General features: G+C 47.4%; 1 protein-coding gene across 1 annotated transcript; it reads left to right on the top strand.

Moving 5' to 3' along the window:
• The first annotated feature begins 5,563 nt into the window (after positions 1–5,563).
• On the top strand, positions 5,564–7,477 carry LOC125534279 (phospholipase A1-Ibeta2, chloroplastic-like). Its single transcript, XM_048697543.1, has one exon. It carries the CDS (start codon positions 5,645–5,647, stop codon positions 7,262–7,264), a length of 1,620 nt encoding a protein of 539 aa, XP_048553500.1. The 5' UTR covers positions 5,564–5,644; the 3' UTR covers positions 7,265–7,477.
• The last annotated feature ends 4,680 nt before the right edge of the window (positions 7,478–12,157 follow it).

Genomic DNA, 12,157 nt, shown 5'->3' with positions numbered 1-12,157 from the left:
ATCCTACCTGGGGTTCTCCCAATTCGGCCTCCCCCCTTTCCTATTCCTACTCGGAGTAGGAAGGGAAGAGGGGGAAGGGGGAATCCTATTCCTTTTTTCCTTTCCTTCTTCCCCTTCCCTTCTCCAATTTGGCCAGCCCATATGTGGGGGGGCGCACTAGCCACTTTGTGGCTGGTGTGTTTCCCCTCTTGGCCCATTAGGCCCATATAGCTTGCCGGGGGTTGTCCGGAACACCTTCTGGTGACCCAATACGTACCCGGTACCCCCAGAACATTTCCGGTGTCCGAATACTATCGTCCTATATATGAATCTTTACCTCTCGACCATTTAGAGACTCCTCGTCATGTCTGTGATCTCATCTGGGACTCCAAACAACATTCGGTCACCAAATCACATAACTCATATAATACAAAATCGTAATCGAACGCGGACCCTACGGGTTCGAGAACTATGTAGACATGACCGAGACACCTCTTCAGCCAATAACCAATAGCGGAACCTGGATGCTCATATTGGTTCCTACATATTCTATGAAGATCTTTGTCGGTCAAACCGTAATGACAACATACGTTATTCCCTTTGTCATCGGTATGTTTCTTGCCCGAGATTCGATCGTTGGTATCTTCATACCTAGTTCAATCTCGTTACCGGCAAGTCTCTTTACTCGTTCTGTAATGCTTCATCCCGCAATTAACTCATTAGTCACATTGCTTGCAAGGCTTATTATGATGTGCATTACCGAGAGGGCCCAGAGATACCTCTCCGATACTCGGAGTGACAAATCCTAATCTCGATCTATGCCAACCCAACAAACACCTTCGGAGATACCTGTAGAGCATCTTTATAATCACCCAGTTACGTTGTGACGTTTGATAGCACACAAGGTATTCCTCCGATATTCGGGAGTTGCATAATCTCATAGTCAAAGGAATATGTATAAGTCATGAAGAAAGCAATAGCAATAAAACTTAACGATCATTATGCTAAGCTAACGAATGGGTCTTGTCCATCACATCATTCTCCTAATGATGTGATCACGTTCATCAAATGACAATACATGTCTATGGTTAGGAAACTTAACCATCTTTGATTAACGCGTTAGTCTAGTAGAGGTTTACTAGGGACATGGTGTTTTGTCTATGTATTCACACATGTATCAAGTTTCTGGTTAATACAATTCTAGCATGAATAATAAAAATTTATCATGATATAAGCAAATATAAAATAACAACTTTATTATTGCCTCTAGGGCATATTTCCTTCACGTAGGCGCTCGAACATAAGTCTGTTTCCTCCGTTTTGCGGTACGCCAGACTCCTTTCGATAAACAAAACCCTGTTTCGACCGTACACGGTCGAACAAAAGGTTGTTTCCTTAATTTTGCGGTACTTCAAACCCCATTTCGACTGTTTCGTCCAAGCTGGTTGGCTCCCGATGAACATGACGCATTCTGTTGCCTCCCGATGAACACGATGTTGTTTCTCCATTTCGACCTAGCCGGTTGGCTGCCGATGAATAGGACGCTGTTGTTGTTGTGTGTTGTCTCTCCATATACACAAGCCCTGGTCGTACATATGCGCGAGTACGCATTTGAGACCCCACCTGTATGTACGTACGTGGCCGTATTTTTTATCATGTGGCTATAGGTACGTGTACACGGTTTAGATGGGACTGCCTGAACTGCTACGTCAAGGACTCTATATGACACGTGCCGCTACTTACTCGGCCAAGGTTCATATTTGTAGAGAGACCGACCGACCAGTATATACGCACACATTTGCGACAAGACGGACAATGCTACATATGCTTCGACCGGGTGGGTCCCAGCTGTCAGGAAGGATAAGGAGGCACTTCCTTGCGTGCGAAGATATAGCTGTTGGGTTTCAGCTGTCATGGGAGGAATCATTTTTATTTTCACAAAACAAGGCACTTCCTTGCATGCGAAGATGTAGCTGGTGGGTCCATATTTTACCTTAATTCTCTTTTACAGTAAAGGCAACACCACTATATTTGTGCTTGTTTATGTTGATGGTATAATTGTTGCTAGTTTCAGATGCCACTACCTGTCTGCTTAAGGACCTAAAGCTGAAGTTTGTCGTGAAGGACTTGGCAAATCTTCAATACTTCCTATGTATAGAGGTCAAGCAGGTAAAGGATGGTATACTTCTCACACAGAAAAAAAATACACCAGTGAAATACTCAGGAGAGTAGGATTGCAAAATTGCAAACCTGTGAGTACACCAATCTTAACTTCAGAAAAACATACAGTTGAGAGTGGAGACGCACTTGGACCAGAGTTTGCTACAAATTACAGAATTGTTCTAGGTGCATTACAATATTTAACTCTTACATGTCTTGATATCTCCTATTATGTAAACAAAGTATGTTAATATTTGCATGCACCTAGCATCACTCATTGGACTACAGTTAAGAGAACTTTGAGGTATCTAAAGTTCTCATAAGGACTTGGACTTCTGATTGTCAACCCTCCATCTATGCTTGTCACTGTCTACTCTGATGCAGGTTGGGCAGGGTGTGCTGATGATAGAAGATCCATAGGTGGATTTGCTATGTTTCTGAGAACAAATCTTGTATCATGGAGTGTAAGAAAACAGACTACTCTCTCAAGGTCAAGCATCGAGGTTGAGTACAAAGCTTTGGCAAATGCTATAGCTAAAGTATTGTGGATTCAGACTTTGATCTATGAACTTGAAATCAAGGCTCCAGAGGCTGCGAGATTATGGTGTGATAATATTGGTGTAAGATATCTCTTAGTTAATCATGTTTTTCATGCACACACAAAACATATTGAAATTAATTTCCACTTTATCAGAGAAAGAGTAGCTCGAAAATTACTTGACATAAGGTTCATTTCATCTGGAGATCAGTTGGCCGATGGTTTCACAAAACCTCTCACAATGAGAAGGTTGGTTAACTTCAAGTACAATCTCAATCTTGGAAAAGTTCCATAGAGCATAGATTGAGAGGGAGTGTTAGACAAGTTAGAGATAGAGCCATTTAAACCTCTTTGTATCCATATCTCTATGTTTTGTTTCCCCCCAGACACATCGTTAGTGATAGTCCCAACATGTACACTACTGCAGGCTTTCAGCCAACATCTATAAACACCACACGCGGCCCTACGGGGTACTCACGCTTCCCAACCTAATTTAATAGTCATCATTGGAAACTTACCATGAACGTGCTCGTGGACACCTTGGCTTCCTACCTATAGCTGCTCATTGTCGGGATGGCAACCCCCTCGGCTTCGCCTTCGCGGGCGACTTCATGCTTCCCATCTTCTTGGCTTGTTGTTGCTTGGCACTTGCAAAGCAACGGAATAACCAATGCATGCTACGTGCTTCAACTCTAGCCTATGATGCTTCCTCCAACATGAGATCTCCGTCGGCGTTGGCGAAACCAAACCCTAGCGGTTGAGCGAGTGCGCGATGTGGTGTGGTGCGGGTTGGGTGTGGTGTAACGCATCTTGTGGTGCGACCAAGACCAGAGCATGTGTGGTGTGGACTAGGCGCGGGTGCAAGCCAGGTCTAGTATGCTGGTCCGATTTGATACACTACAAATACCAGGTGATAAAAAACTAGAGAAAATGAAAAACTACAAACATGGCGCATCTAGTCTGCTCCAAAATTGGGGAAAACACTAAAAATGTGGTAATATGTGGCATGAACTTTGCTTCGACACACCCCCGAGAAAAGTTTATGGATTTTGATGCAGATTAAATATGAAGATTAGAAGGTATCCCTTCAATCAAAAAGGATAATATAGTCAACCAATGTATTCAATACGTTTGATGTGGAGGATAATATGGTGATAACTTTTTAAAGTAACTTTAATATTCGTGGAAACTTTCAAAGGGGGTGTACGAAAGTAAAACTTATGTGGCACAAAGTTCACCTAAATGGGGTATAAATTGAGAATTTTTGCTAGATGGGGTAAGATATGTTACAAACCTGATATATTTAGAGGATGGGAAGGCCGGAGCTAGCATGGTGCTTCATGATGACCTCGGCAACATCATTTATTCATCTTGCAGGGAACTCTTTGCTTGCCGAGATGCCCTTGAAGCAGAAATATGTGCATGCATGGAGGGGTTATCTCTAGCTATTCAAAGAATGGATCTCCTCAACGATGAACATGTTGAATAAGAATGGAATAGACAGATCGGTCTATGCGTCTTTGGTGGCAGAGAGCAAGCATCTAAAGTCTCTTCGTATGACTTATATTGCTCATATCAACCGTCGTCAAAATTTAGTTAATGATTTCTTATCAAATTTTGCAAGAACTGGAAGTAGAACTGTAGTTTGGTTGAGCTCTGGTCTCCCAGAAGTCATTGCTTTATGCAAAGAGGATTGTACGGTTAATGCTCGAGTAATATGAGTTTTTACCCGCAATGAATAAATAAATAACTCTTTCTAAAAATCTTGAAGATGTGAAGTCCTTTAATAATGCCTCTTGCATCACCCGCAAAAAAAAATGCCTCTTGCATCCTTTCCAGTTGTTTGTATTGACTTTGTTTCTCTCAATCAAACACTGTTCCTTTTTTAAATCGTAGATCAAACACCGTTCCTTCTTCTCAATAGATGAGACGCCGCTGCTGTTCCTGCACAATCGCCTAACAGTCTTTTTAGATGTAATAAATTTATTATCATTGGGCCACAAAACACAAGTGCATATGAACGAAACGCGTCCTAGAAAAAAAGTGGTGTCCGGCTCTGCTGGTATCCCCAGAGAAAGAACATCCGTGCTGTAACTGACACGTGCACCATGAGTTTGAGTTGATGCATCATTCCTTTGTGTGAACAGTTCAGTCAGGTTCACTGAATTGCGGCCTGGCCGGTGGAAGCAGCTTATTTCTGCACGTGCGCCAACTAGTGCTTCGTACTACTACGTACTAATAGCGCTGAACTACTGATCTTTCTCGAAAAATAAAAAGATGTACATTACGATCTTTAACCGAACTGTTAGAAGAAAACGGAGAAGAATAATGATGACACTTCGTTTTAGAGTATAGACTAAGGCTCTTACTTAGATTTCAGTCGTGCAAGACATCTACTTAGACATGTGTTAGAAAATCAAATCAAGAATTCAGGATCAGAGCAAGTAGAAAGGGCCGACAAGAGATCCACCCCCATTTAGTTTTGCCTCACGCCTTTTATTAGTAATGGAATTTTGGGAACCACAATTGATTTCATATTTTTGATAGCTTAGCAAGTTGACCGCTTGGTGTAGGAACTGTAATTGATTTTGTTTTAGAATAATAACCGTAATTCACTTTTTTTCACGCTGTATAAACCCAAATACTCACATGCAATCAATTCTATAAATGCATGCACGCATATTTTGCCTCTATGAGCATATGTTTCACCACAAAGAATCTAGTCATCTGAACTACGCTTAGTTTAGAACTGCACTTGATTTTGGTAACCTGATTCAGACCCAAAAGAAAGCACAACGCGTGACGACTACACGTGATGCACATTTTGCGCGCGCCCCTTGCCTAGCTATAAACCACCGCACTTGCACTTGACATGCTTGTGCACACGCTAGCGATTGCCACCTTCGAACCACTCCACGTCGACGAATTTGGCGCACCGCGCCCGCGCGCTTTTTTGCTTTTCCGGCCATGTCCGCCGCGGCAGCTATCGCGGCACCGCCGCGCCACAGCCGGCCGTCGCCTCTCAACCCAAACGCAACGGCGATGGCCATCACCACCAAGCCTAACGCCGTCTGTACAAAGACGCACCTCGCCAACCTCGACCGCCTCCTCCTCCGCCCGCCGCCGCTCCCGCTCCCAGTCCGGCCTAAGAAGGCGCTCGCCGACGAGCCCGGCGGGGGCGACAGGGAGGAGACCACCACCGACTCCGACGAACGCAAAGGCCGCCGGGGCGGTCTCCTCAACGCGCTGAACCTGTCCACGTTCCTGCCGTTCACAGGGAGGCCCGCCACGGACGAGATGTCCCCGCGTAGCCTGGCACAAATGCAGCGGCTCCTCACGCTCTCGCCGCGGCCCTCGCCCAGGGGCTCCATCGCCGCCGAATGGCGACGTTACCACGGTGAGGGCGCGTGGAAGGGCCTGGTCGACCCGCTCGACCAGAACCTCCGCCGCGAGGTTTTGCGATACGGCGACTTCGTGCAGGCCGCCTACACGGCGTTCCACTCCATGCCGTCGTCGCCGTCGCACGGCCGCGGCCAGCATCGCGCGCTCGTGCTACCGGACCGGTCGTACCGGCCGACGCGCAGCCTGTTTGCCACGTCTTCCTTGACAATCCCGCCGTGGGTGCAGCGGCGGTCAGCGCCCAAGTGGCTGACACAGCGCACCAGCTTCGCCGGCTACGTCGCCGTCTGCGACAACGAGCGCGAGGTTCGGCGCATGGGCCGTCACGACATCGTCATTGTGCTGCGCGGCACCGCCACGTGCCCTGAGTGGGCAGAGAACCTCCGCACCGGCCTCGTGCCAGTGTCGGACGACGATGACGGCGACGACGCCACGGCGGCGCAGAACGTGCCCAAGGTGGCGAAGGGGTTCCTCAGCCTGTACAAGACGGCCGGCGACCACGTGCCCAGCCTGTCGGACGCCATTGTGGAGGAGGTGAGGCGGCTGATCGAGGTGTACAAGGGCGAGGAGCTCAGCATCACGGTGGTTGGCCACAGCCTCGGCGCATCTTTGGCCCTCCTCGCCGCCGACGAGCTAAGCGCGTGCCTGGCCGCCGATGCGGCGAGTAACAGCACCGCTGCAGATGATCATCAGCCGCCGCCCGTCTCCGTGGTTTCCTTCGGCGGCCCGAAGGCAGGCAACCGCGCGTTCGCGGACCGGCTACAGCACGAGCGGGGCGTGAACGTGCTGCGCGTGGTGAACGCCGGCGACGTGGTGACGCGCGTCCCCGGGCTCGTGAAACCGACGACGATGGCCGAAGGATACGTGCACGCGGGTGGCGCGGAGCTGACGCTGGACAGCCGCGACTCGCCGTGCCTGCGCCCGGACGCCGGCCCGGCCTGCTGCCACGACCTGGAGGCCTACCTGCACCTGCTGGACGGGTTCATGGGCTCCGGCCGGCCGTTCCGCGCCGACGCGAGTCGCAGCGTGGCGGGGCTGCTGGTTTACCAGCGGACCAGCGTGAAGCGTGCCTACGTGGAGCGCGCGAGGGTGCTCGGGTTCGAGCCGGCGGCCATGCCAAGGGCCGCCACGGCCAACGGCGCTGGCACTGCTGATGGGCAGTACGGCTTCCTGGCCAGTCCCTCGTGACGTTGATCAGTCGCATGCATGTAGTGTACTCTGGGTATCTGCAGTGCACGTGTCCTGACGTGCAAACTTGTGTACTGGACGAGAGAGGCATATGTCTCTCCCCGTATCATGCAGCATGCTCGTTCGACATGAACAATCTATTTCGTGTTGTTTTGTTCAGAAGAATCTAGTACTTGGTAAATTTGTTACACGTATATCATCCTATAATATTCGGCTTAATAGGATTGATAGTCATCATATCAATATAGATTTTCTTCTTTTTCAGAAGACTGTACGCAAGGAACCTCAAAGTTAACCGTAAAGTGTGAAAACGGACTAGTGTTGATATAAGGGGACAATTTAGATGTGAGGTGTTGCGGCCTTGTACCCCGCCCGGAGGCATTACAACCATGAAGTAATACACTTTGGGCATCTGCAATAATACAATAATAGAATGAAAATTATGTGGGGTGCATTGTGCGCTGATAGCCAAGAGCCAGTGGCAAAGCTACGTAAGGGCAAAACTGTGCCATGGCCGGCCCAACTCAGAACAAAGACAATGCAAAGTATAAGCCTCACTAAGCCATTTCAAAAAAATTGGGTGATATTCTTTAGACTGGCTCGCTCTGCTCTTAGTTTGTAGCTCCACCACTGCCAGCAAGGCGACGTGTCAATGGCCATCTAATCCAGTGGGCACTGGACAAGGGTTGCCTCGACGCTATGCATGGTGGATTAACGAATTGGCTGATGATGTGTCGTACGTTCGTCTGGTTGCATAAATGCTCATGTCGGGTCATGGTGCTAATAGAATTGGAGGTGCAAAGTATAAATTTTTAACATGGACCGTCTGATCTCGGATGGATGTGCCAAATTCACGCATGGGAGCTACCGGGGAGCTTTGGTCATTTCTTGGAAACCCCCTGGCTAACACCCATATTAAAAGTCGGTCTTTCCACCATCTACCACACATCAAATTGGGGCCGTGCACTAGAGATACAATGCTCACACCTATTTTTTATATTTTTTGCACTCTAAGGGGAGATTATATTGTAGCGGTCGCAAATGGACTTCGTTCTTTCTCTCCCCTTCTCTTCCTCCTTGAAAGTCGCATGCCTGCATCAACTCCTCTTCCCTTCTTCTTTGGCGGTGTCGCCGACTAGAATGAGGATGAGGGAGGAGGCAAGTTGACTATGTATGTGCTAGGTCTAGGTTTGGGTTTCCTTAAGGGCGAATGGCTTGTATTGTTTTGGAGCTTCACTTTGATGCTCGGGAGTTGCACCCGGTGGTTGTTGGTTTCTTCCCCTGGTGGTCTTCCACGGTAGATGGCTATGGTTAGTGATGGATCTAGTGAGAGCTCCCCTAAAAATATCAATGGTACATACTAGGCCAAGTTGCGCCAACCACTAATAGGGAAATGTCTATAGGAAGATACTTAGCAGTAGTGTGGGGTAGGTGGCCCGCGTTGCTGAGAGTTAGCAGTAACGCGCCTCTAAAAGCCTCGCTGCAGGTAAATCGTTGCAGCAGCGTGGGTTGAACAAACATGCGCTACTGCTAATGGGGGCCCATAGTGCCCCCGGGGCTAGCAATAGCAACAGCGCGCTATGCCTGGCCCGTGCTACTACTAACGTGGTAGCAGCAGCGTCGGGTTCCTGGCCCGCGTTGCTACTATGGCTAGCCCCGAGGGCACTGCGGCCCCCGTGGGCCTGGCTTAGCAGTAGCATGGGGTAAGTGGCCCATCGCTACTGCTAGACAGTATTATCCCCCCGACCGTCCACCTCACTCTCCCTGTGCTCACTCTCTCTCACCACTGTCGCCGCGCGCCGCCGTACACCATTGCCGCCGTTGCCAGCCTGGGTAAGACTCCTCCTCCACCTCCAGCCGCAGCCCCTCCTCCATCCTCCTTCTCCCCCTCCTCCTCCTCCTCCTCGTCCTCCTCCTCCCTTCTCCAGCTGCCACACCTCCTCCTCCTCCCTGCCTCCTCCCTCATTTAACTAAATTAGTTTATAGTTTGTAGTTTACTGGATTATTTTGTAGTTTCTACTTTATGGTTTCTAGTTTACTGAATTAGTTAAAAAATTAGTTGGTAGAAAGTGTATTGGACACTTAGTTGGTAGAAATTATAACTAGTAATAGAATAAAAAATTGGTAATAGAATAGAAAAGAAATTATAACTAATGATAGAATAGAAAAATTAGTAATAGAATAGAAAACACCTTTAAATATTTTAGGTATCGAATAATGTTTTTGAATATAGAAATGTTTTAGGTATCGAATAGGTTTTTCGAATATACAAATGTTTTAGGTATCGAATAGGTTTTTAATATAGAAATATAGTGGACACTTTAATTATTTTTTATGTCATTATCACTTTGTCATCAAAGAATGCTACATGAGATTTGATGATCTAAAATTTTCACTCGGTGGAATATACAGGCTTCGTAGTGATCATCGTCAGAGCTTCCTCTACTTCCTCAACAGCCGAGCCGGTGAGCTAAAAGTCCACCTCCTTCTCTTCTCCTTGGACATGTGTATGATGATATTTCAACATGTATTGGTTGTCTCTTCGGACATGTGTATGATTTTGTAGGGAACACCTCTGAGTGGCCTATGTTTTGCCGGAATGTTGATTCATTTTTGTTCGTGCAAATTTCAGGCGCTCGATATATCCTATTCTAGCAAAGGTCAAGCCCAAAAAATTCATGGATTTCAGCATGACTTGTGCTATAAGGTAGGAAATATCAAGTGCCCGTGATTTGCCGGAACATGAATTAAACAAAATTCCGGCAAAACACATGCCATTTTTATGTCATTGCTCGATATATGTAACAGGTTAACTTTCATTCTGTTGGGGCTCCTTGTGGTACTTTCAATGAGGGAGTGTCCACCATATACGGTCGATATATGAGAGAGGAAGAATCCTGATTGTTGTCATGGGGAGCGCTTCTCCTTCTTCTCCTTGTGCTAGAACTTTGTAATGCACTAGGTGAAGGAGGAGTGGCGACCATCACTGATGGTCAACTATCAGTGAGGGAGTGTCCACCATATACGGTCGATATATGAGAGAGGAAGAATCCCGAATGTTGTCGTCGAGGTCGTCTCCTTCTTTCTCGTGTGCTAGAAATTTTGGTGTAATGTACTCGGGAACGAAGGGAGGAGCGACCATCATCGACTGTCAAAATATCAAAGAGGGAGTGCCCACCATATACACCACGTGAGATGAGAGTTTCCAAGGAAGACTCGACAGGCCGAAAGTCAACCCGTGCTGAATAGTGATCTGTGTGTTGAGTTCCCGGTAATTTTCGTCGATTCTTAGTATTTGTATTATGAACACAGGAAATGTCTGACGAAGATAGGATCCCTGAGTGCGATTACTGCAATGACGACCGGGGTATGTGCGACAGGTATCACCTACAAAACGGTAGGTGCTTCACCATCAAGCTGGACGGGACCTTCCAAGTTTTTACGATACTTAATGACGACAAGTAATTTTTCATAATTAAGCATGACTTGTGCTTCTTTGCTTCGATGTGTAATTTTCATTTTTTACAACTTGACTAGTGCATCCCCTGCCATGCAAGACCATATGTCTTGGATAAGCTCGACTTTGAAGATAGCGAGAGTATGGAGACGAAGATAGCTCACCTTAGGACGAAACTGTTGGAAATATGCCTTAGAGGCAATAATAAAATGGTTATTATTGTATTTCCTTGTTCATGATAATTGTCTATTGTTCATGCTATAATTGTATTAACTGGAAACCGTAATACATGTGTGAATACATAGATCACAACATGTCTCTAGTAAGCCTCTAGTTGACTAGCTCGTTGATCAATAGATGGTTATGGTTTCCTGACCATGGACATTGGATGTCATTAATAACGGGATCACATCATTAGGAGAATGATGTGATGGACAAGACCCAATCCTAAGCATAGCACAAGATCGTATAGTTCGTCTGCTAAAGCTTTTCTAATGTCAAGTATCATTTCCTTAGACCATGAGATTGTGGAACTCCCGGATCCCGTAGGAATGCTTTGGGTGTGCCAAACGTCATAGCGTAACTGGGTGGCTATAAAGGCACACTACGGGTATCTCCGAAAGTGTCTGTTGAGAAGGCACGAATCGAGACTGGGATTTGCCACTCCGTGTGACGGAGAGGTATCTCTGGGCCCACTCGGTAACGCATCATCATAATGAGCTCAATGTGACTAATGAGTTATCCACAAGATCATGCGTTACGGAACGAGTAAAGAGACTTGCCGGTAACGAGATTGAACGAGGTATGGGGATACCGATGATCGAATCTCGGGCAAGTAACATACCAATAGACAAAGGGAATTGTATACGGGATTGATTGAATCCCCGACATCGTGGTTCATCCGATGAGATCATCGTGGAACATGTGGGAGCCAATATGGGTATCCAGATCCCGCTATTGGTTATTGGCCGGAGAGATGTCTCGGTCATGTCTGCATGGTTCCCGAACCCGTAGGGTCTACACACTTAAGGTTCGGTGATGCTAGAGTTGTTATGGGAAATAGTATGTGGTTACCGAAGGTTGTTCGGAGTCCCGGATGAGATCCCGAACGTGACGAGGAGTTCCGGAATGGTCCGGAGGTGAATATCGATATATTGGATGAAGGGTATTGGATACCGAAATTGTTCCGGGGGTACCAGGTGATGACCAGCGTGTCTGAAAGTGGTTTCGAAGGCCCCGGCAAGCGTTGGGGGGCCTTATGGGCCAAGGGGAAGGGGCACACCAGCCCACTAAGGGGTTGTGCGCCCCTCCCACCCCATCTCATGTAACTTGGAGAGGTGGGGGCGCCTCCCCTAGGGCAGCCACCCCTCCCGGCTTGGGGGCAAGTTTCCTAGTGGTGGGGGCGCCCAAACCCATCTAGGGTTTTCCCTGTGGCC

Source organism: Triticum urartu, chromosome 1 (genome assembly GCF_003073215.2).
Source record: "Triticum urartu cultivar G1812 chromosome 1, Tu2.1, whole genome shotgun sequence".
NCBI classification, from domain to species: Eukaryota; Viridiplantae; Streptophyta; class Magnoliopsida; order Poales; family Poaceae; genus Triticum; species Triticum urartu.
The sequence above is the reverse complement of the archived record's forward strand: the minus strand, read 5'-3'. Positions and strand labels throughout refer to the sequence as shown.